The sequence below is a fragment of the Drosophila montana genome, unplaced genomic scaffold (assembly GCF_035044405.1).
Source record: "Drosophila montana isolate Dmon_TW-CO22-7 unplaced genomic scaffold, ASM3504440v1 contig_3846_1, whole genome shotgun sequence".
Classification (NCBI taxonomy): Eukaryota; Metazoa; Arthropoda; class Insecta; order Diptera; family Drosophilidae; genus Drosophila; species Drosophila montana.
Window position 1 is genome coordinate 331,073 of NW_026998718.1, and position 21,285 is coordinate 352,357.

The following is a 21,285-nucleotide window of genomic DNA, read 5'->3' on the forward strand; positions in this document are numbered from 1 at the left end:
GCTGCCACCTGTTTCCACTTTTTTTCTCACTTATTTTTTTTGGTTCGCGTAATTGAATCATTTTAGCGCCATTTATTTTCTTGCCACCCCCCACTCGCACTCTCGGTGCGGGGGCGGGCGGGTGCGTGACATTTGTAAAACAATTTCTATTTCGAAATGAAATCCGCAATAACAACAACGCTGAGAGCAGGCACATAAATAATAATGCGTTAAATTTATGCGCTGATTAATGCGAAGCAGTCGATCAACAAAAGCGAGCGGAAACGGAAATGGTAACTTTTTATGCTCAGGTGCTTCCAGCAGCCAAAAGAACAAGTTCATATGAATATTAAGCTAACAGCCGGAGAACCTCGAATCTACATTAGAACAATAAATTCAAAGAATTCAGATTGATTTTCATATATAAATAAATTAGGGTCTGAGTTTCTGCTGCTTGGGTCTGAAAAAGAGGACTACAAATCTTGTTGAAGACGAAATCTTAAAGAGATTTTATTTCGTTGATTCCCAGCTTTATAAAAACAAAACTTTTCTCACTCTCTGCTGTGATTTAGTCCGCCATCATTGTTCTTAAATATTTCCGATCAAATATATGTATTCTAGATTAGAACAAGCTAAAACGATCTTACCGTGTCCGTCTGTCCTCGCGTTTGTCTGTGTAAACGCGTAGATATCGGAAATTAAAAAAGTTATAGTCCTGAAATTAAATAAGTTTTCTCACATATCATAAGCAGAACAGGTTTATCATTATTCTCCCATATCATTTTCCAATTCCATAATATCCAAAAATGAATATAGATACATCGAATTTGATATGAAGGTTCTTGTATGGTATACACAGCTGGATACTTCACTTTTTGGATACCTTATCCTTGTATTTAGGCCAAAGTTCTCTTTTTGACATAAAGTGGACATAAATTAAGAAGCTCAAGCGCTGCGCAACAAGCGACATGCCCTATGTATACATATTAAAGGAAGCTAGCAAGTCTGTAAGAGGCATCAAGGCAATCATCTACTCAACAAAACGCTACAACTATCAGGCAAGCGCTCTCTCTAAACAGCAGAAATCAATAAAGCTGCTCAACTGGTTCTACAATAGTTAAGTATGTTGAAAGTGGTCAACTGAATCGTGTTAACCCACAGTAAGTAGATCTACCGAACACTTTAGACGTGCCGAGCCGCGTCTGTGAATCGAACGTGATTCATTTGAAAGAGGAAAATGATATCCTACGTCTTAGCTATATATTTACTTCTGATCGTTAATTCCTGCAAAGCATTACGTAAGTACATTAAACTTACACATCTGCCAAACTACCTTAACAAATACATTTTCTATTATGGAATCACAGCAGAGGAAATCAAGAAATGTCGGTTTGGGGACGATAAATGCATAGTTGAGTCAATAAATGATATCATAGGAAAATATCCAAAAGGAATACCTGAAATAGGCATCAAGCCAATCGATGTGGTTGATATAAAGGATACAGAACTCTTAAAAACAGATCGAACTGGAGTTTACTGGGCGGCCGTCAAGTTGATTAACCAAGTCAACTATGGCTTCGAAAACACAACCATTACCAGCGTTGAGGGCTTCGAAAAGAATCCCACAGCCAGCCAAATAGTAATCTCTGGTCGCATACCCACTTTGGTGCACAAGGGCACTTTGGACGCAAACATTCGGATCTGGTGGGTTCAATTGAATCAGACCTGTAAATCGATATCGGAATTTCATAATATGTACTTCACCTTAACACTGAAAGTCTCACTGGAATTTCGGAATAATAAACGATACCTGAAAATCTACGAATTGAGTCCAACTGTGAAAATCGATCGGTAAGTGTTGATACGAACAAAATATTCGATAATGTCTGACTCTGCTTATGTCACAACACCAGCTGGATTTTAGAGATTGAAAGCCTTTTTAAAGAAAACACCGATCTTACCATCTTTTTAAATCGGTTGTTCAACCAACGATGGACTGAGATCTGGAATGAATGGGAACCAAGAATATTGGACACATTTGCCAGTGTCTTTATCGGCATGATAAAAGATACATTCAATCAAATTCCTTACGACGACTTGTTTCTGCCAGATGATAATTGATCTTGATGGGATATCCTATAGTTCATCCTGTTATGATATGACAACGTATCAAGTTTTGAAAAGAAATAACTTGTTTTGGCTATTTTGCAGTTTTGGGCTATCAATCTGTAGAGTTATTTGAATTGGGCCGATAATTGTCTTAGTTATAGTTAATAGGTATATAAATGCATTAAATGCATTTCAGATCCCAAAAATCATATGTATTCTTGGTCAGCATCAATAGCCGAGTTGATCTAGCCATGTATTAGCTATCGGATTCGGTTTCTTGACCACATCTTGGAGCTTTTAAGGGGTAGACATACAAAATTTTGGATGTGATAACCTTCCCCGTTCAGGGAAGATGAAGCACAGAAACGTGTGTGTGTCTTTCTCTGTTTTTGTGAATAATAGATAGAATATTAGAAGTGCGAATGTTTCAGGGTATCTCCTAGTCAGGCACTCCCAACTAGAGCACTCGTACATGTTTGGTTTAATTCGTATATTTAATTTTATTTGTTAATAAATATTCCTAATGAAATGAGTTAATAAAAGTACCGATACAACTATTATGCAAGCGCTCTCTCACTCTCAAGAAATGCCGTGTATAAGCTGCAAAATGCAATAACAAAAAAGGCGGTTCAACTGGTTCTCGAATAGTTAAATATGTAAAAAGTGGACAACTGAATCGTGTTAGCTTATTCTTAGTAGAGCTACTAAGCATTAAGCACGTGCCGAATCTCGTCTGTGAATCGAACGAGCTATCGTTAAAAAGAGGAAAATGATATCCTACGTCTTGGCTATCCATTTACTTCTGATCGTTAATTCCTGCAAAGCATTACGTAAGTACATTGCCAAACTTTTCCAACAAATACATTATCTATTATGGCAGCTGAGGAAATCAAGAAATGTCGGTTCGGAGATGAGAAATGCATGGTTGAGTCCATAAATGACATCATAAAAAAATATCCAAAAGGAATACCCGAATTAGGTATTAAACCAATTGATGTGGTTGATATAAAGGATACAGAACTCTTGAAAACAAATCGAACCGGATTTATTTGGGCATCAGTCAGTCTGAGTAATCAAGTAAACTATGGCTTCGAAAACACAACCATTACAAGTGTCAAGGGATTCGGAAAAAATCCCAAGGCCACCCAAATTATAATCTCTGGACATATACCCACTTTGGTGCACAAGGGCACTTTTGATGCTAGTGGACGCCTCTGGCTGGTTGAAATGAATCTGACTGGCGACTCGATCTCGGAGTTTCAAAACATGCGCTTCACCTTGAAGCTGAAAGTCTCAATTGAATTCCGAAATCATAAACGATACCTGAAAATCTACGAGCTGACTCCAATTGTCAAAATCGATCGGTGAGTGCTGATTAAACAAAATACTAGATTGTGTAACTTAACTTAAGTTCCGACATCAGCTGGATTTTAGAGATGGGCAGCCTTTTTACAGAAAACAGCGATCTAACCATTATTCTAAACCGTTTGTTCAACCAACGTTGGATCGAGGTGTGGAATGAATGGGAGCCAAGTATATTGGACACATTTGCCAGTGTCTTTATCGGCATGATCAAAGGTACGTTCGATCTCATTCCTTACGACGACTTGTTTCTGCCAGATGTCATTTGATTCTCCTACATTCTTGTGCTAACCTTAACAAGATCAGTAAAGTTTATAGAAGTTAATATTGTAAATGTTTCGGTTCTGTTCTGCTATAGTATATCCTCACAGAATTATATATCTGTAGAGATATTTTGACTGGACCGATAGATGTCTAAATTATAATTATTATTATAGCATTATTAGGAAAACAAATTGTATGTTAAATTTATTAAAATTCAAGTAAATTTTTGATTAATTCTTTGAATTTAGCTATAAATAAGTAAGTATAGAAAAATAAGAAATTATCGATTAATTCTAAGTTGACTCTTGGAAATCTTGGGACTCTATGTACTTATTTATTAGTTTTCCCATTCCGTGCACTTCCTGAAAAGCTCATCAAATTAAACGATTCGCGGCCCAGCCTCTGTTGCGCCGTGCCAAATACGTAGGCATTTAGCGAAACGTTTATTTCATTATTACGCTGAAGGGGGATATCAGCGAAAAACCACTGCATTGGTAGCCGGCGCACAAAAGTCAAATTGAAAAAGTCAGAAATGTTTCCGGCATTTGAGCGCGAAACCCCAAACAAAGGCCCGAAGGGTGACCAAAGTGGCCCACCCACGGGGGTTGGCATCATTGCCAAAAGTAAAAACCGTAGCGGAAGGACTAGCAACAAACCAACCAGGCCCACCACCAAGCACCAAGCACCCAGTCAACCAACTCACTCAGTCCCGGCAAAAAAATATAAATAAACCCATGCCAAAACATGAGCGAAACAAGTTATAGTGCTCTGGTCGAGGGTGCTAGACTTGGCGATACCCTGCACCCAGCTGCGCACTCTATGAACTCGGATGTCCTTCACTTGCGACTAATCTATGGTAAGTTTATTCGTGAACAACTCCTGTGATTAATGAAAGATCCGGGCTTAAATATCGCATGCTAATATGTGAATATACCAAAAACCAAGAATATACTTCCAGGAACCGTCAATAAATATCGATAATATTGATAATTTAAAGGGTAAAGGGGACTTGGCTAGAATGACTCGGCTTATAATGCTGATCTCTTGATATACACGTTACGGGATTTAACTGACTGTTACATCCTAGTCTAACACGCCCATTCTAAATGAGTACAGGGTATCAAAAGGCTGGCACTTGTGCTGTGCGCCAACCCCCCGCGAGCCGACCTCAAATCACATGCATAAGGTTTTTAAGTTTCGTGCTTTGTCATATAAGTGCGTGGAGGACGATCTGTAGATACAGTTGTAAAGATATGGTAACAGGCGCATAATGTGACAGCATTTCCCCGATCCGGGGTGAGCGACAGCGAGACACAATAACGGTACACATGTTTAGGCGTTGCCAGCGGCTGATTACAATTGCTTAAGGGGGGGCTGTGACATACTCTCTCTATGCGAGGGTCGCGAGGGTGGCCAGAGAGGAAGCTGGTAAAAATGAAAAGACAAGAATATATAATATTTAAAAATATATAATATTTAAAATTTGTTGAGACCATAAATGCTATGGTATCAAAAAAGGTGTATTTAGTTTGAAACACATAATAGTTTGCAAATAAATTAAATAAATTAGAGCTCAAAACTTTCAGCATATTTAAAAATTAATAAAAAATTTGCATCAACGACTTTTCCTTAAATCCTAATTCTTTAAGCTAAATATTTTACAAAAATAATTTTAGTTGTCTTAAACATAAAATATGAAATATTTAAATGAATAAATTATTTCAGATTGTTCAGTCAGATTCTTAATAAGTCCTACGAAAATCTAAGCACATTCATTATTTTTGTGTATTTGATACTTTGATGTTAGAGTTAGTTACGATTTGCAGGGCTACATTTTGCACCTCAAAACTCCTCGCACCACCCCTTCGAAAAGTCTTTGTCAGTCCTTGTGAGGCATCAAACAAGTTTTGGTTGCCTGGTCCCATTTATAGCACCCAAAAACTGGTGTTACGTGACATTGCCGCCCATTTTGTTGACATTGCCGCCCACTCCGAATTCAACCCCACAAATGTTTAGATATCATTTTGCGCAAATATCGCCAACTAAAACAAAATGTTGCGCAAATAGTTGCCCGAGTAATTGGTACATTTATTTACCTATGTCCCCGTCCACCATACGAAGTGTACCCTGTACAGGCGGACCGAAATCAATGCTGCAGTTCATTGAAATGGCCGAGGAGAAATTTAATTAAGGCGGCCAGGTGACAATGCTGCAGGCAGGGGCCGCAAGTTGCCATAGGCCATCATAAATCAAGGTTCAAGTGCAGAAGAAAGGTGAGAGGGGAGGAGGGGCAAAACGATTGCTGCAAGTGTCGGCAACATGTGGCAGCCAAAAAAAATTGAGCTCAAGAAATAAGCGCCGCAGGGCCACAATCAAAGTAAAATGGAAACAATTTGAGAACTTCACGACTTTTTGACATGGTCAAGTTTAATTGAAAAAATAATACAGCCAAATTTGTTAAATAAAAAAGAACAAAATAACAAAAATTCAAATGCCAGCGCGACTTTTGGCCTGACACTTGACGCTGCGCAGCTGCTCATAATTAGAAATTGAAGCCAAAAAAAAAAGCAGCATTATTAATTTATTCTTTTTGCGTTTTTTAATTGAAATTTCCTTTTTATTTTTACTTCTCTTTTTAGCTGCTGCAGATAATTTTAATAGCCTGCCCCGCACAGTCCAAAGGATGCGCCGGTAATTGCCGTGGCAAAGCGGATGATAAGGCAAACGCTGGAGATTTAAGGTATTTGGGGGTAAAAGGGTTCACTTTTTACCCATCTTTTTATTAACAAATTTCGCTTTATTTACGCTGCACGTTACGTTATAATTAATAATTGCGCAAGGGAAGTTCAAAATACTAGCACAGGTTGCACGCCAGTTGATTAAATTTGACACAGTTTACGTTGATTTTGGGTAAGAAAAGGGTTCAAATTGTGGTTGATTTTTGGTGACATTTATGGCAGTAATTTATGTGGGCGGGAGATACGAGCGGAACGACGCCTCGTGGCCTTCTGTGAGTTTCAATGTATGAGGACTATTTTACAAATCTGATATAATACAATTTATCAACATGCAACATTTTGTTCACATAAAAGTCGTGTTTAAAAAAAATATAAAAAATAATTTATAACCCAAAATTCACCCTGCTAACAGTTGCTTAGCAGTAACATTTTTCTGTTATTGGATCACCTGTGTTAATATCGTTTGGGCATAACATAAGCAATTGAAATGGTTGGCAAGGCTAGCAAATACACGACCCGCAAATATCCAATTCACAAACCACATCGAATATGCTTGTTTGGTAAACTCAAAATAAAGACAAAAATCCCATTCGGAATTAATTCGAATTAGGTTGATGACTTGGAAAAAGGACAATTTACCAAGTGGTGTAAGGAATGTATGAAAATAAATTCTGGAATTTAACAATATGCTGACTTTTTAGTACAAAGCATAATTAGTATATAATTAATTGCATTAAAACTAAATGTCTGTATGGGTAATGAAGAATTATGAAGAAAGATTGAAAAAGACGCCCAGACAATAATGTCAATGGGCTTAACGGTTTCTATAATAGGATTAATTGAAGCGTCAATCAGCGCCTGCATGGAACATCAATTCCACAGTTTGGTTGTGTCATCCACCTTGGTTTGGCAGGAGGCCCAAGTGAAACTTCTTCCGATCTATGGATCTTGGCACCCGGTTGTATAACGCATCTCAACGTCGAGTAACTTCCGTGGAATCCTGATTAGTCGATGTACCAGATAATTAGCCTCTGGTAAGGCCTCGTACCAGCATGGATACTCGCAGTTTCAGCTCCAAACAGTTAAGGGTTGTTTACCCCAAAGGATTAAACATAGCTGCATGAAATAGTATGCAAATCCGCGAACGCCGGCATTACTAGTTGATCATAGATCATACCTCTAGGTGGCCAGCAAGGTGGCCAGACAGTAGCTTGCTTCTCTCATATTACTCATGTATTTTTATGTATTCTCTTTATTCTCATATTTGAGCATAATATCACGGGCCAATTTCATTTCATCGAGTAGTGCGCCCAGCTGGGCACATTCAATATTAACTATATGCGTGGTATCTTTAGGTAGTCCATCGACTAATTCTTGCGAGATTTTAAGTTCCAAGGTGGCGCAATTTGGGGGCGGTTCCCCAGGCGAGGTAACATTTCGTATGCTTTGCAGCTCATTAACTGAAAGTCGAGTGAAAGTTGATTACAAATGGATATCATGTGATATAGGAAACGACCTACTTCTAAATGCCTTATCTATAAGTTTTTGTCTTATGACCGTGGCATGCGCTTGTAGCACTCGGCACATGGCCGCCGCATGATCCTTGGGCAAGCCAAGCTGTTGAATTTCCTCGCCAAAGATTGTTTCGGTGCAGCTATACCGTGCCGCATTCGTCAGCATATAGTGAACGCAGGCAACGGCTGTTTTACCATCATTTGTAACGGACGAAGTGAGAGATCTTACAATAGCTTCCTGTGAAGTGAAACAAATTAGGTAACATTTTGAAGATTTTTTTTTTTGGAAGTTACTTCAAACTGTTTTCCGCTGATGCGTTTGGCCACTATCTGGGCTAGTTGCTCCAAGTTGTCGACGCTCAAGTTCGAGAGTGTGGATATGATTTCAGCTAAAACCCAATCAGGACAATCGCCATCGCCACAAAATCGAAATTTCTGCAAGAAGAAGGAAGTGGAATTGTGTTTAATTTTAAGATAACTAGCAAGTGCCTGAGGACTTTTTTCAAAAGCAGCTTTAAGCACGCTTCACAACTACTTGTTTGACCTTTTTCACGCCTACGCACTTTGTCATTCGTCATGTCCCAAGTAAATTAAAGAGCAGGATTCAACAAGTGGGCTAATCCAGAAGTTCGAGAGAAAAGAAAAAATGCGCAAAGTGTAGCATACTCGTATTTGCATATGATTAATTTCATGCGCTTGCCTGCTAATCAGCGAGCAATTTGTACAACTGGCTGACAAGGCTGCCAAAAGGGGTGCACAACTGTGGGCTGTGGTAGGGGGCGGTGCGGGCGGCTGACTGCCACAAGCTAATGAGCAGCTTGTGACATATAAAGGCGACTCGCAGTGGCACTCTGTTTCAAGTGAACGTCACGTTTATCTACGGGCAGGATTAATAAATTTAAAACGGGGGAACGAAAAAAAAATATACAAATGAGCAGCAGTTAGCAGCTAAAGCAGCAGTACGCCGTAAATTTATGACACTTGTTGCTGGACGCAAAGCCAACCCCCACACGGCCCATAGATCTGAACAGCCGTGCCGCTGCTTATTAGGACTCGCTCTTTAGCCGTGTGTAACGGCTTAGAAATGTAAACGACAACGACAACGTTTTATAATTATTTTATGAACTTCAAAGTTGGCAGTCGTCTGTGGGTGGCTCGGACTACCTCGCTGCTGGCGGTATATAAGGCCATTGAAAGTGCCCTTCGAGTGAACAGTTGCTCATTGCTAATCTACGAGTGCGCGCGTTCCTGGTGCCCGTGCCGCCGAAAAGTTTTCTAAAAGGATTTACAAACGCACATCAACTGCATCAACAAGGATGCTGTCCACTTGGCGCTTGCTGTTGCTGTTGGGCATTTGCAGGCAGCTGTATGCTCTGCCCACGCACACGTCTGTGGATCTGGAGCTGAATACCTGCGAGCTGCAGTTGGCCAAGTATCGCAAGTTCATTCTCCAGGCCATACTCAGCTTTGAGGATGTGTGTGACGCGTACAACGCTCGTCCTGTACCACCAGAGGATGCCCCACTATCCGAGACCTGGCTGTTCCATCAATATGCTCCACCACCAACATCCCAGCGCGGTGAGATCTGGGCCTTCTTCAAGCTGCTAATGGCACAGTTTAACGATGTTGAGTTCGCGACCATCATACGAGATGCGGTCATAGAGCGCTGTCGTTTCAAGCTCCAGCGGGACGACAAACGCAATTCGGTTGTTCTGGGCAAGAAGCAGCGGTTCCATTCCTGGGGCGGCAAACGTTCGCCGGATCAAGCAGCGGGCGGACAGCTAATCTCATTGCCCGAAGCAGTAGCCGGCACAGGCATAGAACACAATTATTACTAATCACCAACTTTTCATTGCCCGCATCGGATATGGCACAACAGGCTATTGTTCCATCTACTACTTCGTTCCAGAAATGTATGAAATGTCAATCTATCAATTAATTACAGCACTAGCTCTAAATGTTTACCAACAAACAATAAAACGCAGCGAGAGGTTACTTACCATCCTTGTGGGATTGTTTTTATTGAATCTTTTAATACTTTTGTTAAATCTTATTAGGAACGCTAAACAAATATCGACTACCTCCACAAATATATCGACTAGCATGTTTGCTATTCACATGCTATCGTTTGGGTCGTTTATTTCCCGTTCGATATATCGATACAGAAAGTGGCGCCCTGTTTAAAATGTTAGTTTGACTTAAAATAAGCTCTCAAAATATATAAAAATAGCATATGCAAATATTTATCATTAGTATCAAAATGCACTATTCTTTGTGCTCCTACACAACAGTAAAGAAATTCTAAAATATATCAATTACTTTACATTGTTGGGCACTTAGATACTAATCTACGATTAACGCCTTCAAGCAACACCCCCAAACACGCCCATTTGTAATCACAACTCGTCTCAAAATGCTGCAATCAAAAACTACTTGTAATTATTTTATACAGAAGCGCTTTGCTGCGATAAGGACGCCTCAAAATGATAGCCACGCCCTGATAAACAGAGTCGAAAACGGATTGAATTTGCTTTAGCCGTCGACACGACACAACAAATCCATAAACCTTGTCTATAAATACTTACATACCATACCTAGCTCGAGTGGGAGGTAAGGGAAATAAAAGCTGCAAGCTGTCACTCACATTGCATGTGCTTTAAGTTATCTCATCTCGGCTGTGAGGTTCATCAAGCCTTTGGCTCTGGGAACACGCTCAAAACAAATGTTAACTAATCGCGCCTGGGCCATGCCACAAATCTGAATTTGAAAAGCCATTAAACTGATAATCGAAAAACAAATCTACAAATAAGTAAATCACAACGTATACGATTTTCTATCTGCTTTTTTGCTGATTCGATTAGACTGCGCCACTGTCAAGCTGTGAGACGCCCGCCTGGGGAGCTGGCGTGAAAGGTTGGGCATTTCTCGAACATAAAATACTGATTACAGTTCGATTAGGCTGATCAGGTGGGTGGGTTTTTAATAACAAATCCGTGTCTATATGTGTATAGGTATCTGTTTGTCTGACAGTTTAACTGACTGATTTTCTAATCCAGAGACTGTCCAAGCCGTGTCAACACTTTTCCCGAAATCCAACCCTTTTGGGGGAAAAATGGGGATCTAAAGTTTGCTGTGTGAAGATTTCGTGCGATCAACTCCAAACTTACCTTCGTAGCCTTACATTTCAAAGCAAAAAATAAATGAAGTTGCTCCAGCGATTTGGGAATTCCATCTGCAACTACGGAAATTTGGAAAATTTGAATTTTGGAAAATTTGAAATTTACTATTCAATCGGATGGAAGCAGGAACTGTGAATGTTTATTTGAGCAGTCTTTCATACTTTTCACAAAATTAAACCCTTCATGGTGAAACTATAAAGGCAAAAGTTTTATAGATTTGTTTTATATATCAGTTTTATATATCAAGGCTCAAGTTGTGTACTTTCGGCTTCAAAGAAATTGTCCAAGCTTTAAATTTTAGAGGATACGTAATTTCTAATGTGCCGGGCAAAGCCGAATACCAGCTGGTACTTTATATTTAAACTCATTTTTTTATTCGCTATTCTATAAGCATTTCAAAGGGCGAAACGGAATTCTAAAAATAATAGGGCTTTGTTAAGCGCTGCTATATTTAAATAGCTTCTGAACCCACGAACCCAGCTTTTTAAGCGCATTAACTGAGGCAATCTAATTGCGGAACTAAGTCGCAGCTAATCAGGTCGTTTTGCATTCCTAGTACAGCCCCCGACAGTCGCTTTTCAGCTTTGTGACACGTCCTGCTCCCCCGTAAGCCGGAGGGTAAGTCAAAAGCCGGGCGTGGGCTATCTGCCACTCATTAGACAAATATATGCAGTCAAGACCTGAACTTTTAAATGCGCCATAAATCTCATCACCCAAAAAATTGAAAACGTCTTATCAATGTTTTTTATTTGTTCAAAAATGAATAAATTTTATGTGGGGTCTAGTCGAAAATATGATGCCACCTGAGGCGCCGGTCAAATCAGTGTTATAGCTTTAATATTTTCAACATCCAACCATCGACCAGATAACATATCATATAAACAAATTCAAGCTAAATGAGAACTATCCAACGCACTTTCGTTAAATGTTAAATGCTGAACTTATGTCAAACTGATGCTGCAAGCAAACTATTCAAACTCGCATCCACCAGTTAACCCAAAGAATTTTGAAATCATTTTTTGAATCGCGGCTTCGCGTCTTTTAAATTATGAATTCATAAATAAATTCATAAATCTCACAATTAATGCGCTTTTAAATGATGTGCATCAGAAATTGTATTACGTTTAATTTGTATATTAAAAAAAAAATTTAAAAGCGGATGACAAAAAAAAATGACGCCGACAAAGATTTCAGAAAACAAGAAATAACAGCAAAAGATTTTATATAAGTATATTAGATGTTTTATAATGACAGACAATGTCTTAAACAGGTAGGGGGAACTCAAAAATAATTAAAGGGGCTCTAGGGACTAAGAGATACCCTCTACCCAGCTATATTCAGTTGCAAAAATTCATGTCTCCGTGGTGGAATGTGGATTCAGGTTTAAATTCATTTCCAATTCAATAACTTTCTTGCATATTTTTCATTTTGCATCTATCTTATCACCCCTCTTTCTCTCTCTCGCACACACCTATTCTCTTTCTCTCTATCTCTCTTTCAATCTCTTAATTGCAAAAGCTGGTCATCAAAAAAACATAAAAAATTGGGGCAACATGTACATAAAGCTGATAGTAAGTTCCAAAATCAGCTGATTAAATAGTCAAAAGAAAAAAAAAAAAAATATACAAGTACAAGTGCTCTAGTCGGGAGTGCCTGACACGAGTATACCCTGTACCTGTACTTCATTTGCAGCTGTTCTTCTTCGCATCGTCCCATTCTTTTTATTTCCAATATTAACGACTTTCTGCAGACGGACAGTCTGAGAGCCTGTTCCCTGACAAAGAACATGTACTTTAAAGAGTCGGACTTGTACATAACTATTTGGTTATGTTCCCACCCATTTTCTATGAGTACTGGGTATAATAAATAAGAAATAACAGCAAAAAATCAGGTTTAAATTTAGTCATTGAACTTATTATTTGAAGAGGAAGAAGCTGAATAGCCAATGATAAGCATATTCATAGTGCGTCTCTTGTCGCGCGACCGGCTAGCAACAACAAATGTTTGTACATAAAAAGAACCCAAAAGACCCCACATAACAATTAAATGATTAAACTAAAAACTTGATTAGCGCCCGATTAGATACACTAATGAACCAACGGAGACTGGAAAGCTGTCCACAAATACTCTCACCCAAGCATCTCGCCTTCCGCCGTGGGCGTGCAGGCATTCAGAAATATTAGCCTCATGTTACACTTGCATGTTGACTTATTTTTATACCCTGAATCCATACGTGGGCGACAATTCAAGTTACATGCTGAACAAAGCTTCATCGACCACATCAACAGCAAGTTTGCATAGCCATATATTTCTGTCTACCTCTCGGTCCACGAACGCGTCGATCCAGTCTTTAAACTGAGAGGACAAAACACAAATGCAGATTATTTTTTGGCTTTCCCCAAAATTGAATAAAAACTGAAGCTATGATATGGAAAACATACCTATCATAAAGATAGGACTTAAGCATAGAATTGGGAATATTAAAATTTGCTCCATTTCTGGCATCGCAAATGAACGATATTAATTATAATCAATCGGAAAATTAATTAAACACTCTTCAGACAAAAGTCTTAGGGAAGGAGTTTTCCACTAAATTCATACATAATATGTCCTGTGTGAAATTTAGGTCCCCTGCTCTTAGGATTTGGGCTATGCCTTGGTCAGCAATCTGTCAAACTGCCAGTCATATGCTTCCCCTGACAATCACGCGTTATGGGAATGCACCATAAGTGCCTACACCTACGACTATTGATATAATATTCGTTGCTGTCAATCACAGACATAAAGTCTGTTCCATTGACGTCACAAAGTTGCCTTGCAATATAATTTGTAACAGATCCCTTTGAACCCGGTTTGCAGATAAGACCGCCGACCCTTAGCATTGTACTGCGCATATAAATACATACAAGACCAAAGGCCTTTAAATAGAACATATTACGTTAACTGTTTATTTAAAACCTTTTTTACTGACTGATTGCGTATCATTTCGGAAGTGTCTATCTTCTATATTCTAAGTGTACACTAAGGCAAGGTGTTGGTGCATTCCTCCTGAGAGTAAGAAAATTAGAGAAAATTATTAATTGAAGTTCCTTTGAAAATTAGTTTAAAAGTGATTGAATGAAAAAGTTTCTTGTAATGAACCTTTTCTAATCCCTTATGTAACTCAAAAAAACTACCTTGTACAATTCTACAATTTAATATTGGGCAAGTTGGATGGAAGTAAGGATCACCAAGTGCGCAGATCAATCTGTCAGTCGTCTAGAAGTTATTATAGAATTGCATTTTTCCTCTCACTTCGTTTTTAAAGGCAACGACAACAAATTGTAAAAATTGAAATTTCCAATCGTATCGGTAGTTATTTATAAACGACTTTATGAAGACGACCATATAACGTTAATCAGCTTAAATGTGCCCTGATAAGCTGAAAGGTGACCCACTTGAGACTAATGTGTTTTTTAAAAATGTCAGACATAAAAGGGGCATGCTAAAAATGAGAACTACCTAGTATATGTGCTCTATATACAAAGTTAGTTTCAAAACCCGATGATAATAATTATAATATTACATCTTTTCGTCATAAACTTAATTCTTTTAAATCGATATATTTTTATTTGTAATTAGGAATTAGGAAATTATTCATATTCAGAGTATTGCAATTATCGATAGAACAATATTAGAAACCAATACATTTTGTAATATTTTCCAAAATATGATATTTTTAACCATCTTTTGAAGAAATGGTTCGGTTCTGGTTTAGCTTTGGCTGTTCTCTACTCAGCTAACCCGGCCCAATGTACGGCTTATGGTGAAGAAAAAAAATAGTCATTCCGGGCATAATCCGGTTCGGCTCGAGACCTGCTTGCAGCCTCACTTTTTACGCCGTCTTACTCTTGGTAAAGAAAGCAATCCTCCAGACACGAAGCCATTTGCTTCCAACCAAATAAACAAAACAATTTGCCAGGCATACATAAGTATAACTAAAATAAACAAACTAAACGCAAACTGCGGTTGAGTTTTTGCAAGACCATCAACTGATAGAGTTCAATGAGCCGAACATGTTGACCAAATAGGCATAAATAGCTATTAATGTGATATTTATTTCATTTGCTCTAGTACAAATCAAGCTTTGAACAAGCTCCTGTTGAAGGTTAATTTAATTAAAATTGCGTGTTCTAAGCAAATTAGGCGAATATTGGCAAATTTAGTTGAGAATTTATAAAATCTTGTGCAATATATATTCACACATTTGTATGTTTATATATTAATGCACCTGCCGACACGCTTTTCGGGTAAGCAATTTACCCGTCTGACGCATTGCTCGGTTTTTCTATGCACATCTAGCATCTACCAGCTGCATAGTGCCAGCAGATACTTTTCTATCTATGTATCTGTGCAGTGCAATGCACGGCGTTAACATTGAATGCGGTGCTCAAACATGTTTTATGTTGCCTCGTTCGTTTTTATGTTAATGTCCCATAAACCGGAACCGGAATGAAAATCTCAACTAATGCTGTCAATTTATATAAATGGTCACAACTATCTTTCCCTTTCCTCCCGCATGCCTAGTTTTAAGGAAAGGCGGAATTACTTTTATGTATTTATAGTTGGATTTTCGTTTATGTATCAAATTCGCTTTACGAATTTGTCTTTTTTTTGTATATTTGTAAAAAAAATATGCATTTAGGAAAGTCACTAGCGTAATATACTATTCTAAATTATTTTAAATCAAATCACTGACTGACTGATTGGTGATCATCGCACGATAGTTACCTTATGTGATGAAGGTGCATGCTAATATAGGTTCCATTGTATGTATGTTAGTAATTATTAATGTATGTATGTAAGTAATTATTAATGTAGGTATATATGTATGTATGTATGTATGCATGTAAGTATGTATGTATGTATGTATATATGGTTGTGTGTATGTATGTGTGTATGTATATATGTTTGTATGTATGTATATATGTATGTATGTATGGTAATATGTATGTATGTATGTATGTATGAATGTATGTATGTATGTATGTATGGTTATATGTATGTATGTATATATGGTTGTATGTATGTATGTATGTATGTATGGTTGTATGTATGTATGTATATATGGTTGTATGTATGTATGTATGTATGGACATATGTATGCATGCATGTATGTATATAAGTATATTCATGTGTTTTTATGGTATGTACATATATGTTTATGCATAAACATGTATGAATATATACTAACATGTGTGTGCATGTGCTTTTGTATATAAGTATATTCGTATGTATGTATTATCTATGCATGCGTGTATATGTTTTTGTTTGTTTGTAATAATGAGCGCTTGTATGAATATGTGCATGCGTATACAAATTTATGTATGTTATCACGTATTAATATATGTGTGTGTGCATACATATACATATATGTGTATATTATGTGTGCATGTATATATGTAAATGTAAATGTAAATGAATATATGCATATAGTTTTTATGTTTATATGCAAGACCAAGTATACACCTAGCTTGCGCTACAAAATTTAAAAAAAAACGTATTCTGTACAAATGCCCTACTACGCGATTCTCATAAATTCAAGTAAGTCACATAGGCTTCACTTCAAGAGGAGGAGGCGGCTTCAACTATGGAGAAGACGGCGGCTTCAGCAATAGAGGAGGAGATGGCTTCAACTATAGAGGAGGAGGCGGTGGCATAATTATTGCAGGAGGCGGTAGCTTAAGCAATGGAGGAGACGGCGGCTTTAACATTGGAGGATGCAACAGCTTCAGCAAAAGAGGAGCTGGCCTATTGAACAGATTGAAAGACTGATACGTATTATGAACATAATCATGTTTTATTTTTTGTTACAACAAATGCAATCGTATGTATGTATTTAAATACTATGCATATATGATGAGCTGAGCTGAAATTGAACAAAAAAAGTATTAATAAATATTGCTCTACTACGCGATTCTCACTTATTCAAGTGGGGTTTAGCATGCTACTTATTGATGAAGATAAAATAGTGTATATATATACGAATATATTTTATAGCGTGTATTTTTGACACTTAATATATAGGTATGAATGCTAGATTTTCCGCGATCGGTAACTGGGTAAAAAACGTATGTCTTCAGTTTAAAGCACAAAACTTCCCACGGGCAAACCCGGGCAATATCTGCTATATGTTTAGCTCCCCATTTTTATAAATTTTGCGTATTTTTATATATTCTCGCGAATATGTGCTACAAATGGTTAAGCCATGCCTACAAGATGGTGGGCAATTAAAATCTCTACATTTCGCACAATATTTGAAATAAGTTTAGATACTAATCAGATACTGATTGAGAATCTAGAGGTCCCTCCATATGTGTCAAAAGTCGGTATTCTTAGTCACATTTTTGGAATTTCTTTAAAATTTCTTTGTTCAAAACTTATAATTTGTTGTTAATAACAAATGCATTGTGTGGGTAAATTGAAATAAAATAATTGTTAGCTTGCATGTAGGTAAAGTACTTATAGTACACAATTTATTGGCAGCAAGTTTTCAATTTTGACCTTTCGTTCAGTTGTGGGTGCAATTAAAAAAAATCCTATTAAAATCCCCACAACAGATGCTCAAAACTGATTTCAGATAAAAGAAAAGTGTGAACAAATATTGTTACCGGGTGACAACAAAAACTAATACTATGCGCATATCCGGCAACCTGTTTGCCGCTTGAATATAATGTCAAAGCAAACAAAAGCCCAAAACTCAATTTGCGACTCGCCACTGTCAACAGCTAAGCAAATATATTACAGACATATAGGCAAACATATGTGTCCAGTCTCGTCTGGCTCGTTTCAGACTATAATTAGAGGCTCATACAAAAAAAAAAACAAAAAAAAATCCTAATAGTGTGTGTCTATTGATAAGGCGCCGAACTATGCGCTCGTTGATTAACATGACTCGTGTAAGAGTTTTCGAATTTTTGTTTTGTTTTGCGTTTTTTTTTTTTTTGAAGTCTCGGCTGGTTACATAGTTCTGGGAGGAGTTGGCCGCTTATCAGTGGCCACAATGGGCCCTATCATAATTACAGGCAGACGTCGCGTCGCGCTGATGTCAATGAAACAGTTTTTCACATTTTCAAACTACTCTCTCCCCCTCTCTCTCTCTCTGTCTCTCTCTCTCTGTCTCTATCGAGGGTTTCGAGCACAAGTGAAAAACGTGATCAGCTCGTGTTCGTGTGGCTTCAGGCGAACCACAAACAAGGCCTGGGTCTTTAAATAGACGTAGAGTCGCGCCGTACATTTCTATATTTGCATAATAAATCGCATAATTAAGTTTCAAACGGGAGCTACAATGGAAAATTACGCGGCAAAATTACGCGATGCAAAACAACATATAATATTAATCGATCATCGGTTGCATTTTCTAAGCGCCTATTTCATTGACCCTCACCCAACGATAACAGTTTTTCAAACAATCATGCATAACGATTTTTCAAATGATTATAAGGTTATACAATTTCGAGTACGGGGCTTTTTGATTGCATATACTTATGTATATGTATTGCAATTAAGTAGTTGTCATTTATTCCATTTCCCTTTTGCATTGAAACGAATTTGCCAGAGTTTTCTTCTCTTTTATGTTAGATCTGTTGCCAAATAATTGATCACGCCGCGATCAGGTGCTCTAGGTCAGTAACGGCATGATTTTGGTCCGCCAAAAATAAACCTAGCTATATTTATGAATTTTGTGTTTAGTTTATGCTGCGCAGTTTATCAGCTGCCCTTGTCCCCGCCCCAAACAACGACCCCTGGCCCAGTCTGCGCATCATGATCGCGCCTGCATTGATAAGAACTGAGTCGCACGCCTCGTTTCTAAATTTAAACCTTCGGGCGGGCTTACTTATGTCTACTACAAATACTATATAATATATGCTAGGCATATGCTAAGTTTTTTCTAGCTAAACAGCTACAAATTGTAGATACGCCCATTTTTTGTTGTTTCTAAATAGAGTACATAATCGCTGATAATCTTTTCACTTTTGGCGCCGCTGATGTTGCTGATATTGGCAGCTCGGCTGATTTCATCAGCTTGTTGTTGCTATTGCCTAGCTGCCTAGCTGCATAGCTGCCCCCCAGTTCTCAGGTCTAGGCCCTGTCCCAGACGACGTGGCTTGGCTTTCAGGCATGACAAAGTCGAGGGCAAAACGTGGCGATTTTGTTCCCTAGAAGAAGTGTGTTTTAACATCGGTTATTAGATGCAATTCACGCACTCAGCGAATGATACAATTTTGTAATACTTATTATAAAATATCAATTTCGTACATTTTCCATGTGTGAGCTTGAATTCTGCGAAGCATTGCATGGTTCACAACTGCTTGAAAATTCATTCATAGACTTCACTCGGCCAAAGATCAATATACCAACTCGATTAAGTTCAGATTACAATATCATTTAGCCGTAACTAGACTCTGATAGAAAGCTATAGTAACTTGACGAGTCTTCAAACTAGTTTTTGGATAATATACCTGATCACTGGATCTGTCTTCCACCGCACCCAGGCCAAAAAAGGAAAGTCGTAAATTAAATAATGCATCACATCCGCTGCTCGGCTCACACATGAAAATTATAACAGAAATAGACAGACAGCTGGCTAAAAGACATAAATATAAATATTTTAGTAAAATATTTGCAGTATTTCAAGTGCGCCTCATAATCGAGTCTGGGGATTGCGGCTGCTGCACATGGCCAACGCTTCAAAGGGCACTGCACCAAGATAGCATCAAGGTGGAGCGAGAGAAAGGAAGATCACCCTGAGTAGGGGGCTAGTCGAGTCTATGTGCATATAGAGTATAGTATATATAGGCGAATGCTGTGGAAGTGGCCGGCAAAAACGCGACAAGCCACTCCAGAAACGAAGCGGCGTTAAACCGGCTCTTAGCCAAGCCAAGGCAACCGGGTGGTGGTCAGGAAGGAGGAGCGACTAGGTGAACAAGTGCCGGCCGGCCGGCGAAGCGCACTCTGAAACCGGCCTGGGAGATGCTGTGAGCCCCAAAAGCAAATAAGTTACTTGGACTTGGAGTAGCGTGTGTGTTGCGTGCTCGTGTTTCCCCTACCCAACTGCCACCCAATGAAAGTGGCACAGTGGTTACAGATCAATTGAAACACTTGAACAAACTTGTTAGGAGGCCCTTCATTCAAAAATGCATTATCATAAGAGACTTGACAGATCACGCATTGTAAGAGCATTTCTCGTCTACCTAAGGCCCGACTAAGACCTACGCCGCCATTTGTGAATGTCAACGAGTCACGCACGCCACACACCACCAAATAAACATACACAGGCACACACACACACACACACACACACGCACACTTTCTATGCACCAGACAAGAAAAACACTCAGACCCATACGATGCGATGCGTGGCGGAGAATGTCGACAGTTTCCCAGAGTTGTCGTCGTCATCTTTCAGACGATGTGGGTAATACAAATGAAAACGCTCGTAAGTCACTTTATGTGGTATTTTAAATGGGTTCATTGGATAAATTTAACAGCTAATAGAAATTTTATATTATATTTAAAATGTTGTGGTCCATACTTGAGGGGAATACAATAATTTATTTATATACATAGAGATCGATCTTAAATCCCACTTAGATCGGATAATCGATCATAGTTCACAGCATTTTAAATATAAAAATTGTGATATAATTTCTCTATAATTCAACACTTGTCATGCCTTTAACGCAATCGATATGCTTGCTGAATTTAAACGTAGCGCATGAGAAAGTCGATGAAAAAAACGAGATTACACAGCGACAACTTTTACACAACTCCCCCCAAAAGCATAATTGATTTAGAGCTGTCGACTCGACAAAGACAACGTATAACAAACATAAATTGCATAAAGAAAAGCGTAGGCTGTAAAGGTGTTTGGGTTACCGATTGCAGCTAAATATAAGCCCCAGACCTTATAAAGAAAAACCACTCGAACGACTCGAACCATAAGACGTCAGCAAGTTGTTGTAGACACTCAAACGAATGAGTGGGTACTCGTTGGGTGAGTTTTTTTCTATGGGCATGGCTAAGGATGCAAGATTAAAGCAAATAAGAAGGATGCAATTAATGTATAGCATAAAAAAACAGCTGGTTAATGTCGTAGAC

At 38.3% G+C, this 21,285-nt stretch overlaps 3 protein-coding genes across 7 annotated transcripts; 2 read left to right on the forward strand and 1 right to left on the reverse strand.

Moving 5' to 3' along the window:
* Positions 1-1,129: 1,129 nt before the first annotated feature.
* Positions 1,130-2,648, forward strand: LOC135438096 (circadian clock-controlled protein daywake-like). Its single transcript, XM_064696252.1, has 3 exons — positions 1,130-1,277; positions 1,347-1,830; positions 1,893-2,648. The coding sequence occupies exons 1-3, from the start codon at positions 1,217-1,219 to the stop codon at positions 2,098-2,100; spliced, it is 753 nt and encodes a 250-aa protein (XP_064552322.1). The 5' UTR covers positions 1,130-1,216; the 3' UTR covers positions 2,101-2,648.
* Positions 2,649-2,771: 123 nt separating this feature from the next.
* LOC135438097 (circadian clock-controlled protein daywake-like) lies at positions 2,772-3,877 on the forward strand. Its single transcript, XM_064696253.1, has 3 exons — positions 2,772-2,918; positions 2,969-3,452; positions 3,512-3,877. Exons 1-3 carry the CDS (start codon positions 2,858-2,860, stop codon positions 3,717-3,719), a joined length of 753 nt encoding a protein of 250 aa, XP_064552323.1. The 5' UTR covers positions 2,772-2,857; the 3' UTR covers positions 3,720-3,877.
* A 3,811-nt stretch (positions 3,878-7,688) lies between these two features.
* Positions 7,689-11,284, reverse strand: LOC135438113 (COMM domain-containing protein 4). Of its 5 annotated transcripts, XM_064696270.1 has the most exons (6): positions 11,134-11,276; positions 11,007-11,064; positions 9,967-10,142; positions 8,261-8,401; positions 7,973-8,204; positions 7,689-7,912 (listed from the first exon to the last, which is right to left on the reverse strand). In XM_064696270.1, exons 3-6 carry the CDS (start codon positions 10,069-10,071, stop codon positions 7,692-7,694), a joined length of 699 nt encoding a protein of 232 aa, XP_064552340.1. In that variant the 5' UTR covers positions 10,072-10,142; positions 11,007-11,064; positions 11,134-11,276; the 3' UTR covers positions 7,689-7,691. The 5 variants fall into 5 exon arrangements, with proteins under 5 accessions (XP_064552340.1, XP_064552339.1, XP_064552343.1 ...); XM_064696269.1 differs by lacking the exons at positions 11,007-11,064; positions 11,134-11,276 and adding an exon at positions 9,264-9,894 and having other exon boundaries at positions 9,967-10,113; XM_064696273.1 differs by lacking the exons at positions 9,967-10,142; positions 11,007-11,064 and having other exon boundaries at positions 11,134-11,284.
* Between the last annotated feature and the right edge of the window lie 10,001 nt (positions 11,285-21,285).